The sequence below is a fragment of the Propithecus coquereli genome, unplaced genomic scaffold, assembly GCF_000956105.1.
Source record: "Propithecus coquereli isolate 6110/MARCELLA unplaced genomic scaffold, Pcoq_1.0 Scaffold57, whole genome shotgun sequence".
NCBI classification, from domain to species: domain Eukaryota; kingdom Metazoa; phylum Chordata; class Mammalia; order Primates; family Indriidae; genus Propithecus; species Propithecus coquereli.
The window spans coordinates 7254197-7276650 of record NW_012151618.1 but is presented as its reverse complement, the minus strand read 5'-3'; the positions used below and the strand labels follow the sequence as shown (position 1 = coordinate 7276650).

The following is a 22454-nucleotide window of genomic DNA, read 5'->3' as shown; positions in this document are numbered from 1 at the left end:
TTCTTCTTACACTGGGTAAACTTTGCTTGCTGCTATGCTGTGTATATCCTTGCATTTTTCATATTAAAAAAGATAGTTATCCTATAACTAAATGAAAAGAAAGATTATATATATGTATTAATATAATGAAAACTAAGATATATAAAAATAATTTCTATTGTCCTCAAAGTATAGGGCTTAAAAAATAGTAATAATTTCCTAATAGTAGTCTGGGCCTCAAATGCCAAATGAAATAGAAAGAAGAAGAGGAAAAGAGAATTTCAGTCTTAACTTTGATGATTAGAAAACAGTATAGGTTAAAGAGTATTTTAAAAATCTATTTACTAGTAGAGTTTAAAGCAAGTTGTATACCTTCTAAGCCATGGAGAGTATAAAAGCAAACAGAACATACTCTATAAAAGTAAGAGGCAAAAAACAAAAAAATGTTTAAACTAGAAAATATTTAATAACACAGGCAAATGCAGTATAACTATATGCAACATGATCCCAGTTTTGCATATGTGTTTGTGTATATGACAAAGATAGGTACATATATAAAAGAGACTGAAAGGAAAATAAGATTGAGTGGTTCCCTCTAGGAGGTGAAATTATGGGTATTTCTGTTTTCTCCTTTAAACTTTTTTTATATTTAAAGAAATTAATATGTATGTGCATATATATAAGATATATATACATATATGCACAACTCCCAACCAACAAATGTTCTTTAAAAAGTAAAATGTAATATATTCTGTTTTATATAATATAAAATATCCTAGAATATTTTATAGCTTTTTCAGTAGAAAAATCTGTTTATTTCTAGGCTCATTGGTGGGCAGTATTACTTATGGGAATTGCCCTGATCATGTTAATGGCTGGATTTATTAAGATATGCAGTGTTCATACTCCAAGTAGTAATCCAAAGTTGCCTCCTCCTAAACCACTTCCAGGTAAGAACATTTGAGCAAAGTATATGTTTATATAACTCAAAATCATTTATCAGGTAGAATTGAATTATAAGCAGATGTTTAGTGACTAATTTTATAGTACTTTCTCCTTGAAAACGGGATTACTGGATGAATGATTTAGTTGATGTTTGTGCTTTTTTTATCAGTCCAATCTAGCCAATGACTGCCAATTTGATGCTAATTTATCTTGAGTGTCTAAAAATATTCAAAACTAGAAATTTTGATTTTTGCTTGGTTCTTTTTTGTGTTTCATATTCTAATATGTACCTTGTTTTTATTATGGTAGTTAAGCTACTTTTAAATTATTGGTCATTCTATTCTAAGAATTGTACTTCTGTTACTTTTATTTATTTATTTTTTTTAAGAGCTAGGTCTCGCTATTTTGCCCAGGCTGACGTTGAACTCCTGGGCTCAAGCGATCCTCCCCGCTGTAGCCTCCCAAGTAGCTGGGACTATGGACACACTGTGCCTGTGTTTCTTGTTGTTTTTAATGCTTGTGTTCTTGAAATATTTTCTGGCACATAAACTCATTTTCCCCAGGGTGATGCTAATGGGGAAATACAGAACCCACTCATTCTGTGGAATAGTCTTACGGTAGAGGCTTCAGTCATCAAATAAGCACAGCCAAGTATTCTCCATCCCTGAAAACAACTCCTCAGTTCTGGTCTCCATACTTTACCTCTCAGGGAGACACAGCATTAGGAGGAGACCCTCTTTAGATTAGCTGTGGGCATTTGGAGGAGAAAAAGTGGGAAGAATTAACTGCTCCAGATTATTTAGTTTCCATCTATTTGTTCCTCCCCCTCTTCAAGGTATTTGTGGCTTTTATGCTGCCTTCAGGATGCCTGTTCTCTACAGATGTTGGGGCAGACATTGTCCCAAGGCAGTGACCGGGGAGAGCCAGAGCTAACTGGGGGCATTTCTCTCCTCTACCTCTTACCTCAGGCCAAGTCCACTACCCTACATAAAGTAGTTCAAAACTAGGTTTCTTATAATTTTCTCTATTTTCTCTCAGTTATTCACCTGCATTTACCTGTCATTGGTCAAGAGAGCCAAGTGGTCATGCCAGGACTATATCTTAGTGCAAATCAGAGGAAATTTGATTTTGATGTCATTGCTTTTCTTAAATTCGCAGTGTTAGCTAGCACTATGGAACTTACGTTAGTATTTAAGGGATTTCCACATGACAAATGACACTTTTTAGATACTGTTACCAATTATGGTCCTGTTCAGTGAAACAATTATTTGTGTATTGGTTTCATTTTAAGTAAATAACACCTTTAAAAACTTTTTTTTTTTTTTTTTCCGAGTACAGGGAACTTTATTGATGGTACATGACAAGGTGGGGCTCCCTAGGCCCCTCCCATTCTTCAGGGTCTCTGGCATGGAAACTATGTTGTGAGGAGGGGAGATTCTCAGGGAGGTAGGGACTGAGTATGCAGGGACACCCCAGCAGCTGAGGCCTCTCTCTTCCTCTGTGCTCTGGCTGGGGCTGGTGGTCCGGGGCTCTTACTCCTTGGTGGCCATGTGGGCCATGAGGTCCACCACCCTGTTGCTGTAGCCAAATTCATTGTCATACCAGGCAATGAGCTTTACAAAGTGGTCATTGAGGGCGATGCCAGCACCTTTAAAAACTTTTTAAAAAATAGCTGTCATTTATTGAACCCGCACAAAAAGTGCTAAACACTGTCACCTGAATTTTACAATCTTCACAAGAGATTATATGAGTTAATTATCATCCCTGTTTTACAGTCTAGGTATCTGAGTTTCAGAGAGCTTAAGTCATTTGCTCAAAGACATTTAATAATTTCCTCGTGGATTCTGTCCTTAGAATCTATAATATTAATCTAGATTAATCTGTCTAATACTTGTGGCTATTGAGCACCGAAATGTGGCTAGTCTCAGTTGAGATGTGCTAGTAAGTATTAATATAAAATACATACCAGATTCTGAAGACTTAGTATGAAAAATGAAACATTTCATTAATAATTTTTTGTGTTGATTATGTTTTAAAATGATAGAAAATGAAATGATTTGGCTATATTAGGTTAAATAAAATAAAAATATTGTTAAGGTGGTTCCCCCTGTCTCTATTTTACTTTTATTTTTACAACTACCAGAAAATTTAAAATTATATAGGTAGCTCATATTATATTGGACAGTACTGAACTAGAACCTATCTTATTGAAACAGCAGCTTTGTTTCTAAAGATTAAAAAGCTCACGGTAAATCTATTTTGCTTTTGTTGCGACTCACAGGCACTTTAAAGAGGAGGAGACCTCCGCAGCCCATTCAACAGCCCCAGCGTCAGAGGCCCCGAGAGAGTTATCAAATGGGACACATGAGACGTTAACTGCAGATTTTGCCTTGGTTCTTCCTAGTGCCTACAATGGGAAAACTTCACTCCAAAGAGAAACCTATTAAGTCGTCATCTCCAAACTAAACCCTCACAAGTAACAGTTGAAGAAAAACATGGCAAGAGATTATGTCCTCAGACCAGGTGGAATTACTTATATTTTAAAGCCTGAAAATTCCAATTTGGGGGTGGGAGGTGGAAAAGGAACCCAATTTTCTTATGGACAGATATTTTTAACCTAATGGCACAAAGTCTTAGAATATTATTATGTTGCCCCATGTTCCCTGTTCTTTGTTGCTGCATTTTCTTCACTTGCAGGCAAAGTTGGATCTCGATAAACTTTTATCACAAATTGAAATATATATATTTTTTTCAACTGCCAATCAAGGCTAGGCGGCTCGACCACCTCAACATTGGAGACATCACTTGCCAATGTACATACCTTGTTATATGCAGACATGTATTTCTTACGTACACTGTACTTCTGTGTGCAATTGTAAACAGAAATTGCAATATGGATGTTTCTTTGTATTATAAAATTTTTCCGCTCTTAAATGAAAAATTACTGTTTAATTGACATACTCAGGATAACAGAGAATGGTGGTATTCAGTGGTCCAGGATTCTGTAATGCTTTACACAGGCAGTTTTGAAATGAAAATCAATTTACCTTTTTATAATGGCAGAGTTGATTCAGATATTCATTTTTTCTTTATCAAATGGCTGCTATGAGCACGAGTGACTATGCTGAAGAACACAGTTAAGTGTTGTGCAAACTGGACATAAGCAGCATACTACTCCAGAGTTCTTTATGTAAATGTCTGATTTCTGCTTATGTATTTTAAACTCTCTAATTCAATTCCATTTTTGAATTGATAGGTAAAATTTTATTCATGCTATGGTAGAAATTATGTCAGTGAGATGATTCTGTTTTTTTCTAGCCTACTTATTTGTGTTTTCCATATATTTAAAGTATGCTAATTATGCTTTTTGTCTGATATGAAAAGAAAAGCTGTGTCTTTGTCAAACTATTTAAACAGTTTTTTCAGCATATCATCACTGATCATTGGTAACCACTAAAGATGAGTAATTTGCTCAGCTAGTAGTTAAAATTATAGATAGACCTTCTGACATTTTTTTCCCTAAAATGTTTAAACAACAATGAAGGTGAAACAGCACAATGTCCCATTCCAAATTTATTTTTAAAACAGTTGTAAATAATTGGCATTTTAAAGAAAGAGAAAGCAAAAGCATTTAATGTATTAACAGGCTGTTGCTATGCAGGAAATGGAAGGGGCATTACAAAAAAAAATGTTAAGCTTGTGACGTATTTATTGCTTCTGTTTTCCAGTTACATTGCTTAAATTAGAAGTAAACAGCTATGATTTTCCTGACTTCTCAAATTTAGGGAAAGTTGAAAAGATTTCTGTGTTTTGGCTTTTTTTTTTTTTTTTTCCTTTTTTCTTAAGAGTATAAGGTTTACACAATCATTCTCATAATGTGACGCAAGCCAGCAAGGCCAAAAATGCTAGAGAAAATAATGGGATCTCTTCCTTGTAAACTTGTACAGTATGTGGTGACTTTTTTCAAAATACAGCTTTTTGTACATGATTTAGAGACAAATTTTGTACATGAAACCCCAGATAGACTATAAATAATTCTAAACAAACAAGTAGGTAGATATATATGTAATTGCTTTTAAATCATTTAAATGCCTTTGTTTTTGGACTGTGCAAAGGTTGAAAGTGGGTTTGCATTTCTAAAATGGTAACTTTTATTCTGCAAGAGTTCTTAGTAACTTCTTGAGTGTGGTAGACTTTGGAACATGTAAATTTTTTGCTTGTAACGTTATCCTGTGGTAGGGTTTTGGCAGGTACACACACTGCCCTATTTTATTTTGAGTCTAAGTTAAATGTTTTCTGAAAAGAGATACGTGCACTGAACTCTTTCCACTGCGAATCAAGATGTGGTAAAACAAAAGGGTCAAGACAAACGAGATCTAATACTACTGTCAGTTTAATGTCCACTGTGTTTTATACAGTATCTTTTTTGTTCACTTTGGAAATTTTTACTAAAAATTGCAAAAAATAAAGTATTGTGCAAAGATGTAAGGTTTTTTGAAACTTGAAATGCATTAATAAATAGACTTGATGAAATCAACTTGAAGGTTCTATACTCTTTGAACTCTGAGAACTATCAAAAGAAGCTTCCCACAAGGCAACTTTTTCTTACTAAAGGAAAGAGACTGTTAAGCAGAAAGAGGATTGTCTCTTCTCATACAAGTACAGATAATTTTTATTCCTAGTTTGGAGTCCACATAGAAGATTTCCAATTAGATACTCCATCTGCACACAATGAACATTTTTAAAACACTCAGCTAATCTCAACTGCTTTACATTGTTTCTAATCAATATTCAGTGCTTGTCTTGGTGGAAAAGATGAGTCATTTGGAAACTTACAGTCTTATTTATATGTATTCAAAGTTTCAAATGCTAAGTACCTCATTTATTTTAAAAGTGTAGTTTAATGATAAGTATATTTTTAAAATTTAGAGCCAAAATTTTCCTGTTTTGTCAAATTCATAGCAAATAATGAGAGAATTGACATTTCAGTGTTATCTAGAAAAGGAATTGTAAACTCAGAATAGTGTCCACATGGAGTAATCTGCCTCAAATTCTCTTTTAGTCCAGTTTCGCTATAAATAAGAAATATTTGTTAGATGAGTAAATAGCAATTTACTTTGTTAATTTAGGCCCATCAAAATATATATTATGTTTAGTTATATAGTTTAGTCATGAAACCATTAATATTAATGAATTCAGGTAATTATAATTGTTATTTTTACTTTTAATTGCTAAAATTTTGTTTAGACTATCTCCCTCTCCCTCTCTCTCCCTCTTATCTTTTTCTTCAATACTTTGTGCTTTGGGTACTTCATTTTTGTCAGAGTCACAGACTAGTTAAAACTGATTTGTCCAAGCTGAGCAAACTGCTGTATCCTTAAGACCTTTATGTATGTTCTGTAGTCTAACCTGATGATTATTATTTCTACAAAGATGGGATCGGTGTCCTTGGCAGCTGTGAAATTGTGGATACTTGTGCTTGAGAAGGCCTTTAATTTCTCATTAAGTATTTCTAATTGAAGGTATTGGAGCGTCAGTGAAGTAAATGTGTTACAAACCTGGACAGCCCGTCTTCAGGGGTACAAGAGGAAAGAAATATTATCTATATTTAAAGGCTCAAGGTCGCCCCAAACTGGGGAGCAAGCTGGATGTAGTTTTAAAGCAGCTGCCAGAGACAGTTCATCTTTAGAGAAGTCACTAAAGTTGTAAGAAATTTTAGTTTCTCCAAAATGATTTTTACTTCTAGGAAACTAAAAAGATGATTAGTTTGCCCCACAGAGGGCAACTTCAGTGTTAGTATCTCTAATTTTACGTTATTGATTAAAAACAACTTCCATTTGATTCTCTTTTCCCATTTATTGCCAATTTAGTTTTACCATTATTGTTTCTGTATCTCTATATTATATCTCTTTATATTATTAGGATGCAAATTGAGCCCTTCTGTTTTATATTGCTATATTGTTTGTGTGTCTTATATATATATAAAATAGTTTATATATACAGTATTTTCAGTAGAAATTCATGTATTTTATAATTGATAAGCTCTTTAGAGCATCTGTTCTCTCCTACAAAAAGCAATAGGGTGCTAGGTAAAAATGGAAGGTTGAGCAAAATATTTATTAGCTTCTGCTCTTCCTGCAATCCCCGCTAAAGTGGTGGGGGATAATCCAGCAAGGACAAGGTGGATTGAGGAGAACAAGAACAAAATTTTGGAAACTGGGAAGCAGACTGGGGAGTAGTATCTGACTTGGCAGACGCAGGAAGTCAAGTCCTAAACCAGCAGTGGAAACAGAGAGTGGTCTAATTTGCACTATTAAGATTTGGAGAAATAGCCTTCAAGACTTTTTTTCTATGCACATACGACTAAAAGCATAATATGTACACTTTTGTAACCTACCTTTCTTATTTAATAATACATTGATATTATACTACATCATTTTAATGAATGTAAATATTTTTGTGGGTATATTATATATTTTTTAAATTAACCGATTTCCCATCATTTGGACATTTAGGTTCTAGGTTGTTCATTATTTTAAACAATCCTATGAGGAAAATCCTAAACCTAATAATAAAATTCTTAAAAGTGGAAATGTTGGATTAAAAGATTTTTTAAGGGTCATTGATAAAAATTGTGATATTCCACATAGATGTACCAAGTTAAGCTCTCACCATTAATGTATAAGAATAATTTTTTAAAAATCTGACTCTTATGCTTAAAAATTCACCAGGTATGCAGCCACATGAATTTATTAGAAACAAGAGTAGAAGACTCCTGCTTAATTGACTTTATTAGCTTTGGGTATAATTTAAATAAAAGTCAAATTTAGTGCTCCAGTTGTGGTCTCTGAATGTGATTCTCTTCACAGAAACCAGACTTCCTTGGATTAATGACTAATTCCAGGTGTAGGGGAAAAAATGTGCAAGAAAAACCTATTAATAGAAAACATTGTGTTGTATGTACCAGAGGTCTGTCAAAAAGATTCAGGAGGCACCTTGAGGAAGTTCCCACTGTTCAAAGCTGAGATAATTTTAACATCAGTAAGGATAATATCTGCAAGAGATTGAAACTCATCCTATTACGTTTAACTCCATCTATGAGTTAATGATAGTGAACAAAATTGTAATTACCTTTGGGATGTGCTTTTAAAGACATTGCAGCTAATAAGCTGCACAGAAATGATAGAGTTAGGGTATCACCATTTTATTCCCCAGTGATCGACAGATTAGACAATAATCAGCAGTGACTGCTGACCACACAAACAGCAATCAGATTTTGTGCCTCCTATCGAAAGTACACATACAAACTTGCAAATCAGTCCTGCCAAAAGCAAATCTGATCATGATCAAGCCTGCAGATCTATTAAATGACTACCACTACCCTAAAAAATCCAGGGGACAGAGGAACAAATGATACCGCGAAGGATTAAATCAGCAAAATCCAGACTCTGGACTCGATTTCTTCAACAACTAAAATGTAAGAAGAAAAGAAAAAAAAAAAAGGAATAAAGAGACTTAAGGGATAGATCTATCAAGATAATTTATGGACTTATTTGGATCCTGATTTGAACAAACTGTTTAGAGACCATTGGAGAAATATCAAGATTGACTGGATGTTTGGTGATATTAAGGATTTTTACAGTAATTTTTTGGTGTGATAATGGTATTGTGGTTACATTTTAAAATGAGCCCTTGTCTTTTAGAGATGCAAATTGAAATATGTAAAAATGAAGTGATATGTCTAATATTTGCTTAAAAATAATTGAGGGCTTGGAGTTGGCTAGTGTGTAAGGATATAGTTGAAACAAAATTGGCTGTGAGTTCATAATTATTGAAGCTGGTTGATGGATACTTGGAGATATATTATTTTCTCTACCTGTATTTATGGTTGAAATTTTCCGTGAAAGTGTTTTAAATGTGAATCGAATTCATATAGAAGCTTATTCATTACTGTTTTTATTTTAGCAGTAATTCGTGATAATGACCTATATTCGTAATGATTTTTTATAATGATTTTTTTTTAGTGGAATTAAACTTGAACCAGTCAAGCTAACATAATTAATTATATTCTGCTCCAGTTACAATGAATAATTAATTGATTTTAACTGCTAGGGTTAAATCTTGAAGCTATCAGTCTTAGCAAGCAGGCCATTAGCTCCCTGTGCTCTCTAGTTGTGGGGATTGCTAGCTATTTAAGAAAAATATTTGTTTTCTGCTAACTATGTCAGGGAGTGTGGTTAGGTTATCCACATTAAACCTCTGTGTCCCACACTGGAATAAATGTTAAATAGCTCAGTACAGTAAACTAGATTATTCCACCCTTTCTTGTTTAAATGATAATGATTCCTGGAGGTGGAAATATATCTTTAAAAAGATATCCTGTAATTGTTCTCAATGTAAATAAATTAGAATAATTTAATATAGTGTAGGTTGTCTTATATAAAAAGTGCTTCCATTTTCATGCATTTTAGAAATCATTTTAGAAAAAGGAAGCCTATTTAGTAATATTGAATGAATTTAGCAATTTTATTCTTCATTCTAAATGTATATTTTATTATCCTTTTCTCCCCCTGCTTTTGGGGCATGGGAGTTAGCCTTTGTATTTCCAAACACAAAAGGTTAATTTTTGTAAATTTAGATGTCAATATGTTATTAATTTTTCATTATTTAGTTTTGTGATTGTATTTAGTTTTCATTTTTCATAAGTACCTATTAAGTAGCATCTCTCATTAAGTGAACTGACCTGTTAACCATTTTCTTTCCTCTTCTCACTTGAAATCATATCAGAACATGTTTGAAATTCTTTGGCCCCTGTGGTATACATATGCTGGTATACTTGGACCAGTTACCTCAATTGTTCATTGCACAGACATTTCTTACGCACTTGATTGTGCCAGGGCCTCTGCTACATGGTCAGAATACAGTAGTGAACTTAACAAAGTCTCTGCCCTGGTGAAGCTTATGGTCTGGTAAGTGAGACAGATATTAATCAAAGAATCATTTGAATGAATGTATAATTCCAGCCATGATAAGTGCTGAGGGGGAGGTCTTTGGCAATCCAAGAGCTGCTAATGCAAAGATAGGATTGAGGAGGTCGGATATAGGAAGGTCAGAAATTCCCTGTGGAAGCAATGCTTGAGCCAAAATCTGAAGGATGTGGAGAGGTTAAATAGGATTATTATTATTTTATTTTTTTTTTTTAGACAGAGTCTCGCTCCGTTTCCCAGGCTAGGGTGTTGTGCCTAGCTCACAGCAACCTCAAACTCCTGGGCTCAAGCCATCCTCCTGCCTCAGCCTCCCAAGTAGCTGGGACTACAGGCCCTTGCCACCACACCTGGCTAATTTTTTGTTTCTATTTTTAGTTGGCTGGCTAATTTTTTCTATTTTTAGTAGAGACGGGGTCTGACTCTTCAAGCTGGTCTGGAATTCCTGCCCTCAAGCAATCCTCAAGTGATCTTCCCACCTCAGCCTCCCAGAGTGCTAGGATTATAGGCGTGAGCCACCACGCCTGGCCTAAGTAGGATTTTTAATAATATCGATTGGTTGTATACTGGGCACTGATAAGCTAATATTTCTTTGGGGAAATATATATTAATTTTTTTTGCTCTTGATTTTATTATATGTAAACTTTGTCCTTCAGGTTCCTTTATTTTTAAAAGTGATTTTTAATTGTTGCTTAGCATTATATTCATTTGCTGAAAAGCTGGCTTCAGCTTTGGCAGGTGTCATACTTGGTTATTCTCCCTTAGGATGTTGCCCTGCAGTCTGGGAGTTGTGAAAGGCCTCTGGCTTTTCAGACCTGGACCTCTGTATCATGACTACCATAAACTTGGGATCAGGACATCTAGCCTCCTGCCAGGCTGAGCGAGGTGTCCCACTGATCTGCTTCTCCCTGGAATTCTATACATCTTTAGCACATACTACATTGCAGTGTAATCCTGCCTCATCTAAGCCAAACTCTTGAAAGAATCATCTACACTCAGGAGCTACTTCAACTCCCATTCACTTATCAACCTACTGCGGTTTGTTCTCACGGCCCCCCAGGACCTGCAGTCCACGTTCTCAGGAAGCTCATAGTCTAGTGGAAAGAAAGAAACCAACAGTTATAATACGGAGGGATTTGCGTTGGAAACGATACAAACACAGGATGCCCTGGAAGCTCAGAGGAGAGATGCACGTTGAGCACAATAGATAGTGGGAAGAGGCCAAGATGAATTTCCCAGAGAGGATAAGCTGGAGCTGTTTTGGAGTTTTGGTAAAAGTTTGCTCTAACTAGCCCAAACTTAACTGTCACAAGCTTTCAGAAATGATGTAGGGCAGTTGACCGTTTCATGCTCTGTCATACTTTCAAGACTGGATGTGTTTTTCCCTTTTCCTGGATTGCCCGGTCCCTCTTGGTTCTTCTATAGGACTGTACTTTATTAGTAATCTCCATTTCCTTGAACTTGGCTATAGCAGGTGTTCAAAAATATTTGTTTTAATAAAGGGTGTGTGTTTTGTAAATAGTCAATGAAGCTGATTTTATAAGATAGGCCTAAAAGTTAGTCTCATTACAACATATTACTGACAGCCATATTTCTAACTTTTAACATCTCTGATTCTAAATCCCCTGCCAGCATGACCACCTCCCCTCATCCCTGTAGAGAAAGTTTCTTTCAAAATCTAATATGCACTGTGTTTATAGAGTATAAAACATACCCACCATGTTTTGTACAAATGGAAGAGGCACGGCTTAGCGTTGGGCATGTCAGTAACAAATGATGACTCCGGGTAGAAGAAATGTATTCAGGAAGCTCAAATTAGAAATAAAATGGGAGGCCCTAGCTTCTTTGTGTTTGTGGATGAGTGTTCTCTTTAGCTAAACCATCTATGGTATTTTTTTGTTTGACTATTTCATAATGAAAGGTGGAAGTTGAACATTTCGAAGATGGTATTTTCTTGCAGCAAAGCTCCAGATGAACATTTCTCAGTTTTTCCACAGAATTCTAGGGTTTTTTTTTTTTTTAAACAAATAAGTTTTTAAACAAATACTCAGAAAAAAAGTTGGAAGGGGATACCAGGGTGAAATGGAAATGCTAAGTTAAAAACAAACATGTTTTTGTTTATTTTGTTTTATTTTTACTTATTGATTTTTTTAAATGAGATGCTTCTTAGAGCATCTAATATGCTAAGACTGATTGTGATCTGTAAAAGCCTCTTACAGTATGCAGTCCTCCCAAACTAGTTCTCTCTTCAGCTGTCTTTTCCCCTAAAGAGTCTGATTTTTGCAGGACACACTGGGTAATACTGCTTAGATGCTGGTACTTGCAGTGTTCTGGCCAGGGACAGGTTCTCCACACCTAAGGGATTCTCACTGGGTTTGGAGTCCCATGTCTCTTATGACACTTGACACCTACAGCTAGTGGATGGCAGAGACTCTGAGGACAAGCCATTAGCCTACCTTCTCCCTCTTACAAGCAGCTGTGCTCTCAGTAGCGCTCATCAAAACTGCTTGGCGGGGAGGGAAAAAAAAAAAAACTGCTTGGCACAGTGATCTCCAACTTTTTATATCTTGTATCTCCTACTTAAAAATCTTGAGTACACACTCCTAATATGGAAATATTTATAAATTATATGAACGTATTATTGCACTATTACTATGTATATTTTAAGATATACAAAAACTTTAAGAGGTAAGATAAAAATTAATGTAAGTGGAAGTTACGCTATTTCTTCCCACATGCCAATGGGTCATTTTTCAGCGTGTAAACAACCTGCTTTATAAACTTCTAGCTTTAGAGACAGAATCTGTATATCTTCCAAGCCAACTAGCTGTCACCCTCCCCGAATTCCTGGGTTAAGTTTGCTTTCCAGTGGAACACCCTAACTGTTTAAGAATGCAGGCGACCTCCAGGTATTAACTTCTAAGGAAGTCCAAGATATACTAAGTGAAAAGCAAGTATTAATACATGTACATGGTCTGATTTCTTGTGTGAATTTTTTTACATTTGTAAAAAATGTATAATTTATTCATAGAAAATGTCTAGATCGATATATTAAAAGCTGTTATTTCTGAGCACTGGAATTAAGGGTCTTAGGAGAGGAAAAGAAATTTTATCTTTTACTTTATACCCTCCACACTGCTTGAATTTTTTATAAACTGGATTCCTTTTATAATAAATAATTTTAAAAATGGGTAAATATATTATGATGTTAACTATGTTATGCATTGCCAGTGTTGATTGTTGAAGTTAGGTGATGGGTACATGGGTTTTATTTTACTATTCTCTACTTTTATGTGTCTTTGAATATTCCCATAATAAAAAAATAAATGCATTGCAAAAAGGAGTCTATAGAAATACACCACACAGTTAACAATGATTATCTTAGGGTGGGAGGAGGGAAGGAGAGTTGAGAACTTCAGGTACTTTCTGCTTCAAATGATTTATTGAGTATACATTGCTTTTATAGTGGGAAACCGCTGACACACACACACACACACACACACTGCAGAGACCCTGCTGCAAAGAGTTTCGTGTATAGACGGGAGTAGAAAATACTTGTTTATTTCCTAGATAAATGTTAGTTCCTTAGGGTATATACAAAATAAATGTGCAAGCCAAGGTTGTTTAATATGTAGGGCTCAGCTGCTCCAAAACAAGATCTTGAGGCTTGTTTTAGAAAAGGATTCTTGAGTTTGTTGTATAATAAAACAAAGGTGAAGCTCCAAGGAATAGTCCAGGGAGGGCACAGCTAGTGGTCTGCTATGCATGATTTGCACTTTGAGCTGATTATGGGCTCCGTTACATGAAAAGACAGTGTCTTAAAGTGGAGTACCTAATTATAGCCTTCACATGGGGTCCAAAGGAGTTAATATGTAAAGGACACACCCTGTAGCTGACTGCAACTGCGGCCTGCGTTATTGATACATAGAATCTATAAAGAGGGAAATGATGGGTCATCAGCCATGGGACCTTGAAAAACTTATGTTCTAGGTACCTCATCTGTGAAACAAGGATGATAATATTAGCCACCTCAGAGGGCTGTGATGAGGATTAAATGAGAATATATGTAAGGCACCTTGCATCTGATGAGCACTCAAATGCCAGCTATTCTTGTTTCCATGTGAAAAACTGCTCATTGAATTGGGAAAATTTAGCTTGTGAGCAAGTGTTCCCTGATTTCTAAGTATCTTCGCACACAGCCACGTGGTTAGGGATGGATGATGGTCTATGATGAATCTTGTTACTTCAGTCAAGTTCAGGAATGGTTGTGTAACCCAATTTTGGCCAGTGAGAGCTGAGGGGATGTCTACAGGGTGATTTCGACTTTTCTTTCTCTGGATAATGTTGTGTCTAAGTGTGCTTCCTGGAATTGCAGCAGCCAATTCACCAGCAGCCTGAGGATGAAGCCAGCATCAAGGATGGCAGAGCAGAGCAAAGGAAAAAAAACCCCGCATCTTAATGACATTACTGAGCAGCTGGATAAACCATTCCTTAAGTCAACTCCACCTGGAAATTCCTCTTTGTGAGATTTAAAAAGAAACCAGAAACCAAAAAAAAGAACCTCCTTATTTAAGTCAGTTTGCGGTAGCTTCCAAAGGCATCATGATTGATTGAACCTGCCCCAGAGAAGGTTTGAGGTAGGGGCGGTGGCATTTATTCAGCGGTATTTATTGAGCACTTTAGAATGCAAAAATGAAGATGTCAAGAGGTTCTAAGACACGGGGAACAGGGGGTTCTGGAAAGATAACAGCTTGAACACATCCTGCCTCTTGTCTACTTGCAGTTTAACCCATCTGTTGCTCCTGAGCAAAGCAACTGCAGGGGCTTCCAGGAGGCAGATAAGGTCTGGGATGCGGGTGAGGCTTCAGGTCATCTTAGAATCCCGTCAGAGAGAGCTGGGGCAAGACTGTCTCCCTGCCTGAGGACTGCATCAGAGAGCCCTATGCAGAAAACCAGGCGGAAGGTCCTTGCAAGTGTACGGGTCTTCCAGTTCTTGAGGAGCTCCCCAGATGGGTTGAGTTGCCTTCACCCCTGTGTCCAAGAGAGGTGAGAAGACTAGGGAGGAAGCAGAGAGGCTTCTTCCTAATGCCTTCCCAGAGGACTCACCACCCACCTGCTGCTAAGCTTGAGCCTGGAGAGGCTGACTCTACTGCTCCTAATACCGTGTTGGCAATGCTGCCACTTAAGATACCCCAGTACCTGGAACAGAGCCCCAGTGAACAAACAAAGGAAAAGAAGATTCCTAATGGGGCCCAGTAGCCAGGGAGAAGAATTACAAGTGGAACCCTCAGTATAGAAATAGCTTCTGGCATAGATAACTTGAACCAAAGAAAAAGAAAAGGAGATATAAGTGTGACACTAAAAACCTGATTTTCTGGGACTGAAAAAGGATGATTTTGAACTAAAAGTTTCAAGAGATGAATTGAAGGAGATGTCTGAATTAGTGTCAGAGAAAGACACACCTCAAAGTACACAGCAAAATTTCAGAGATGGAAACCAGAAGATGGCAGAAATCCAGAAGTGGGGTGAGGGACATGACAGAAGAGGCAACCAAAAATGGATGGAAAGTTTCTGAGACGAAGAGAGACTTGCATCGCAAAGAGTTCCAAGACTGATGATCAAAAGGCACACTCCTAGGCATATTATAATCTCCGAGCTTCAAGAATAGAGAAAAACCTTACAAGTTTCCGCAGAGAAGAAGAAGTTAATCCTAAAGAAGAAAGAATCGTCCTGGCATTGGACTGCTTACCTACAACACTGGAAGCTACAATATGGAAAACTGCCAACCACCGAGAAAAAAGGACTGTATGGAAATTGACCTAGGCAGTCCTGCAGCTTGGCGCTCCTGTATCTTCCATTCATTCTTAAAAAAGCATTCAAGAATATGTTACCAATTCCTTTTACTTCGTGATCAAATAAACTTAGTCAAAGTCTCTAGAAGCGTTGGGAAGGACGAGAAGAATACAAAATCTTAGAAGAATAGTAAAGGGAGAGCATCACCCAAATCAGGATATATCACCAGCACCTGGACACTCAAAGGTCAGTCAGAGCAGCTCATCCCTCCTGAGTGTTACTGGGTCCTCCACTCTGTAAAAGTCTGTTCTCCTGAGTTGATCTCATCAACATCTGCCTTGACAACTCTTCTAAAAACAGTCTGGTGCTAAAAATAGTAAGTGAATCGCAGCAAATCTGGCCATTGCAGGTGGGTGGGAAAGAGGGAAATGTCCCAAAGTTCTCATCTGCAGAGTGCTGTGCAACTGGTGGGAAAGTGAAGGTATTCTAAAGTTTGGGGCGAGGAGTAGAAACAGTAGAGGAATAGAGTATTTGGTGGGAGGTGTGCCTGTTTTTCATATAATGGTAAAGAAATATTTATCTGATTATGAGTAACAGGAAAGGGAAAGTGACTGGAAATAGAATGAAAATCTTTAAAAGAAGTCATATTAACAAGATAGAAAAGGGAAATATTTGATAATTCTGCAAAAATAAAGACAAGTAAAAAGAGGAAATAATTAGTAATAAGCCAATAGATAAGATAGGAGAAGTTCAATCATTTTACTAAACGTGCATGGACTAGATTTTCCTATTAAAAGACACTTAGATTGGGTTAAAAATATAAATGAACCAGCTTTACTCTATCCAGAAAAAAAACACCCCAAACAAAATTTTAAAGAAACTTAAAGTATAAAGAAAAGTTGAAAATAAAGGGATAGACCAAGATACCAAGAAAATATAATGAAAAAGAAAACAGAAATAGCAAAATTAATTGTCAGACAAGGAGGAATTTAAGGTATGAGGCACTGTAAGAGGAATATTATACAATAGTATAAGGCACATTTTATGAAGCAGAATTAAGATTAGTAAACTTAATGTGTACCAAACCATGTCAATGCAAACACAACTTGATAAAAATAGAGATCTAAAAATATTTTTTAAGAATAAGATTTAATATACAAAAATAAGGATATAGAAGAATACAATCAACATACTTTAATACATATATAATCTTAAGTTTCTCAAGTAAAAAACATAGAATGTTTCATATATCCAATAGAACATTATGAAAATTGACCATGTGCTTGATCACAAGGGAAGCCTTAGCAAATTTAGAAATGAGAGATTTTTTTGTAGCCATATTCAATAAAATTAGAAATAAGTCATTTAAAAGTGATCAGAATAGCCTATTTATAGCCACATAGGGAATGAACCCACCAATCACCTAGAAATTGAACGAGCTTAGAATTACTTCAAATGTACTTCCTGAACGGATAGCATTTAAATATACTCTTTTCAGAAGAGTATCTCAAGGAATTGGGAGGAATATTATTCTCCAACATAGTTTCTCTTGACAGTTAACTGCACTATTTAGCTTTACAGTTTTTTTCCCTTTTGCAGAATCTTTCAAAATATAATGTTGGACAGAACACTACTGAGCATTTCTGTTGTTTACTTTATTTTCCATGATAAATATGTCCATTTGCTTCAGCTTGCCCCAGGAAGAATTATTAGAATTTTAAAGTTTAGTTTTAGATTTTTCCTGTGCTTTAATATTATGCTTTCATTTACTTATTTTTATGATCATATTTAACTTTGTACCTCCTTTGCTTAAAGATATTTCACAAAAATAATTTTAATAAATATTATATGAAATCAGCAAGTAAAAGCTGAAAATCTAAGAATATTACATGAAAAAGCACAAGGACCAGATGGTTTCACAGCTGAGTTTTTCTCTAATTAAAAAAATTAAAAGATCACAATATTAAAACTATTCAAAGCCAAGGCTATAGATAAAAGCTATAGACTATTAAAGCATGAAAATGATAGACCAAAAAAAGGTGTTGCTCAATTTCACTTAAGAAAATAAAGGCAAAATTCTAAATAAAATCTTAGCAAGTCAAGTCCAGCAACGTTGTTTAAAAAAGACATTGTAATCGAGGAAGGTTTTTTCCAAGAATGCAAATGTGGGTCAATATCAGAAAATCTATCAATATAATTTATTTTATGAATAAATTAAAGATGGAAAACCATACTAATGCATTTCCTAAATTTCAGCAGCCATTTCTAATAAAAATTTTTAAATCACTTAAATACAATAGTTTACTTGCCAAAATTAAAAACAAAACAAAGTATAATAAAAGGCATATCATTAAAATTTTTAATGTCAAAAATGAGACAGTAATGTCTCCTATTGGTATTATTAGTTAACGTTTTCTTGGAGCTTCTGGCTAACCCAGTAAGGTGGAAAAAATGAAATAATCAGTATAGATTGTGGTTTTTGGTGATGAAGTGGTTGTACAATGTAAGATTCTAGTTAAAAAAAAATCCAATAGAATTAATAACAATTTGATAAAGTGGACAAATATAGAATAAACAAAAACCTAGTCTGTAATAAGCCCCTAGTACTAAGTAATAAGCCCCTATGGGATAGAAATGGAGTCACAATAATGCCAATAAATTAAAATACTTTGGAATAAATGAAAATTTTTAAAAACTACAAAATCTTATTGAAGGATATGAAACAAGATCTAAACAAACGGAAAACACACTATGTTCCTGGTGGAGAAGACCTCACATAAAAAAGAGGTCATTTCTCTTCATACTAATTTCTATATATTATGTGACTCCCAATTAGAATATTTACAGAGATTTTAGGGGGATTGGATAAAATTACCGTGAAGTCCAAATGAAAGACTAGATGCTTGAGAATACACTGTAAATAAAGCTTCTGTAAGCAATAAAGACTTTGAAATCAATTAAATGTGATTAGAATAGAAATAGATCAATGTAGCAAAAAAAGAGAATTAAGAAATAGTTCCTAGTATGTACTCCAAATGTATGATAAAAGTGAGATCTCAATGAGTGTGAAAAAACTAATTTATTTAATAAATAATATTGGCTTCACTTTTATCCATCTAGAAGAAATAAAGTTGCCATTCAATCTCACACCATATACAAAAATAGATTTCAGATGGATTAAAGCCTTTCAGGGACAAAAACAAACAAAAATCTCAGAGGAAAATCTGTATTTTGTACAATTTGCAATTCAATGGTGAGAGAGATTTTAACCATGACAACAAATCCATATAATAATGTTAGACTTAAAAATTTATTTTTATCTTTTATTTTTTCTCCAACTTTAGTGAGCATCAGGATAGATTTTTTTGACCTCAAAATATTAAACTACTGTACAGCAAAAAATACTATAATTAAAATCAGTAGAGGAATAGATTTTGAAAAATATCTGCAAAGAAGCTGAAAGAAAAAGGGCTAATATATTTAATAAAATATGTAGTGCTTACAAAGTGACAAGAAAAAGAATTCTAAAAGAAAATGGGATTTGAACGATTAATTTACAGTGAAGCAAATCCAACAAACATATGGAAAGATACTCAAACTCAGTAGTAGGTAGGGAAACGTAAAGTAAAAATGAAGTACTCACTTGTACCCATCAGACTAGAAAAACTCAAATGAGCAATACATATTTTTGCGTTGGAAGGAGGTAGGGAGTAGAGAACAAGTACATTGCTGGCAGAACTGCAAATTGTTGCCGTGTTTTATGCGAGCAATATGACAATATCTATTCAATTAAAAAATATATTTCATTTGACCTAGAAATTCTGCTTCCCACAAATGGGTATATATATGGATATATGTATAAGGATGTTAAATATAGCATTTTTTCAAAGAAGCAAAAAGCTGGAGAAAAGTGAAGACACATCAGTATGAGACTAATTGAGTAAATTAAGGTACCTCTACAACAGGGAATATTATGCAGCCATCAAAATAACGAGAGCTGTACCAATTGACCTAGAAAGATTTTAGGAGGTGTTGTTGAGTAAGGAAATCAATTTGCTGAAAAGGAATGTATAATATACTTACATGTTTGTAGAACAGTAACAACCCCCTTCCATTTGAGAATGTGTGTATATGTTAGTGTATCTGGCTACAGAAACACTTCAGACTTACACTCCTAGTTGTTAGCATGGGCTGGAGGGAGGGCATTGGCCCAAGTAAAAAGGTAGGAAGAAGATTGCACTAACCTTTCCAGTATGCATAATTTTATTTACGTAAAAATATTCTTATTTACATGCATATAGAAATTAGAAAAAAGATCCGTATCTCCTGATTTGTAGGGATACTAATGCTATGTCATTAACTTAAAAAAAAAGCAAGTTACAGAGTAATCTGTATATTACTACGGGTCTATGGTACTACTATGGAGAAAAAAACAAACAAACAAAAGCGTTGAGTGTGTATCAATGCTTGTGGATGTTTGAAGGAATAAGGTTATCAGGCTGTCATTGTTCTCTACTTCGGGTCGCTGGGGTGGGGAAGGAGGGGGATGCAGGGAGATGATCAGCTTTCTCTTTACACATCTTTGTATTGTTTCGCATGTTGCTTTTATGCTTTTGTGCAACATCTTTAAAATGAGAAATTTAAAGCAACCAGGCAAACAAATCCCAAGAACACCTTACAGCTTCTGCCCTCGAGGAGCTCACAGTCTGTCTTCAGACACTTAAAGCATCTCATTTGCTCTCTGTGGCTTTCAGGAAAGAAGGCAAGGAAGGCATGGGAAGGTAGGGCCCTCCCCGGAAGGTGCTCAGCCCACGTGTGATGTTCTCCTGAGAGGAAGGTGAGAGACTGCATCAGTGTTACTCCAAATTTTCTGAAGAGATGAATTACCCAGGGTCCTTGTTAAAAATAAAAATCTCTGGGATCTAGCCTCAACCCACTGAATTAGAATCACCAGGGGAAGGATCTGGGAGGATAGGTTTCCATTAGTGCCCAGGTGATTCATATTGTCAGCGAATGTGGGGGAACACTGGTCTGCATTCACACTACTCATTGCAGCCTGGGGGCCAGGGCAGGGGTGACACCTGAGAGCTTGCACAAGGTCCCTGCGCACACTTGGTTTGAGAGGTGCTGTTCTGGATGACCCTACGGTGATCAAGATAGTTCTGAACCTCTAGAAAATCCTTTGTGTGATAGACTCGTTTGTAAAGTAAAAACTTAATCAAGGAACACACAGGGGTTTTGATGAACCGACTGAGGCAGCCGGATGCGAGGAGGCTGGGTGTTGGGGTGCAAGATGAGAATGCCCTTGAGGGAGCGGGGAGGTCGTCCCTGCACCAACCTGGCTTTGTTTCTGAACTTGATGAGGAAGCGGTGAACTTTACCTTAGACAAGTGTGGTAGCTGGAGCTTCTGATTAAAGCAAAAGAAAAGAAGAAAACACATCACTTATCAATTCCACATGTGTTTGGCGGGGGAAGGTGCCAACTCTGTGCCAGGTGATGGGCTGGGCACTGAGGATAAAGCAGTGAACAGCTAGAGACCCTCCCTGACTTCACCAAGCTTCAAGGCCAGTGAGGGAGACAGGTACGAAATAAACGGTCCCACAAATTGGGGCTAGGACTTGGGTGAAGCTAGTGAGGCACTTGCCTTGGACACACAATTTAAGGGGGCTCCAAAAACCTCAGTTCTCAAGATAAAGAACATTTTAATCCCCATTTAAAAAAAATCAAAATGAATGCGAAAATCCATGATGAATAAAATATAAACATTTTATATGAAGACAGGATCAGCGTTACCGATTTCTCCTTTTGCCTTAGGCTTTGTTAAAGCTCCGCATGGCATGGCCACAAATCATTTCACCAGAAGAATTACAAAATGTTTAGACTCTAGATAGCAGGGGAGCTGGCTGAAGCTCGGGTAGGATGGGATCATTGTTAAACAATCGCTGGTGCAGTAACGCCTGCGCGGGGACTGCGATCAGGCAAGGGTGCAGAGGTGACGGTGTGAGCAACAGAACGGGGAAGCCCTGGAGGCAGGAGACAGCTTTGTGCTTCTGAAGGAACTGGGATAGCCGATGTATCCACACCTGTCTGTGGTTCTCAGACTTAGTGTGTATTAGAATCATCTTAAAGTTATAACGGTCTCAATGCCCAGGCCCTGCCCCGGACCAAGTTAGTCCAACTCTCCAGGGGTGGGGCTGAGACTTGGCTGGTTGCTGAAGCTCGGCAGGCAACTGTGAAGTGCAGGCTGGGTGGAGACGACCATGACCTAGTGAGAGAGAGGAGCGGGAGACCAGACTGGAGAGAAAAGTAGGGGCTTGACCGGGGGCCTTGAAGGCCAGCGTCATTATTTTGGACTTTTTCCAAAGAGCACGGCAGGTCATTGGGAGGGCTTTAAGTAAGAAAATGATATGATCTTTCTTTTTTTAAAAGATCACTCTGGCTGCTGTGATGGGAATGGATTGAGAGGGAAGAGTGTGTCTCGTGGGGAGCTGGAAATTTGCTGTTTGCATCCAGGTAAGAGATAGTGGTGGCTGGGGCTGGGCTGCCGGCAGCAGAGGTGGAGAGACGCATTTAAGAAATAAGAGTAGAATTTGTAGGATTTGGTGATTGCTCAGTTGTGAGGGGCCAAAGGAGAGGAAGTGTTATGGATGGCCCCACGGAATCCAGCATCAGCAACTGGGTGGGTGGTGATAACATTCACTGAGATAGAGGACAGGGAGCATGGGGACAGGTTTCAAGGGGCAAGGGGCATC

At 36.5% G+C, this 22454-nt stretch overlaps 1 protein-coding gene across 1 annotated transcript in view; it reads left to right on the top strand.

Annotated features, from left to right (window-relative positions):
* The window catches only part of ADAM10 (ADAM metallopeptidase domain 10), a 178252-nt gene extending 174014 nt beyond the window's left edge, over positions 1–4238 (top strand). Inside the window, exons 15-16 of the mRNA XM_012658069.1 lie at positions 803–929; positions 3206–4238. Coding sequence (XP_012513523.1) covers positions 803–929; positions 3206–3300 — 222 coding nt within the window. The 3' untranslated portion in view covers positions 3301–4238. The remainder of the gene's footprint in view (positions 1–802; positions 930–3205) is intronic.
* Positions 4239–22454: the final 18216 nt, after the last annotated feature.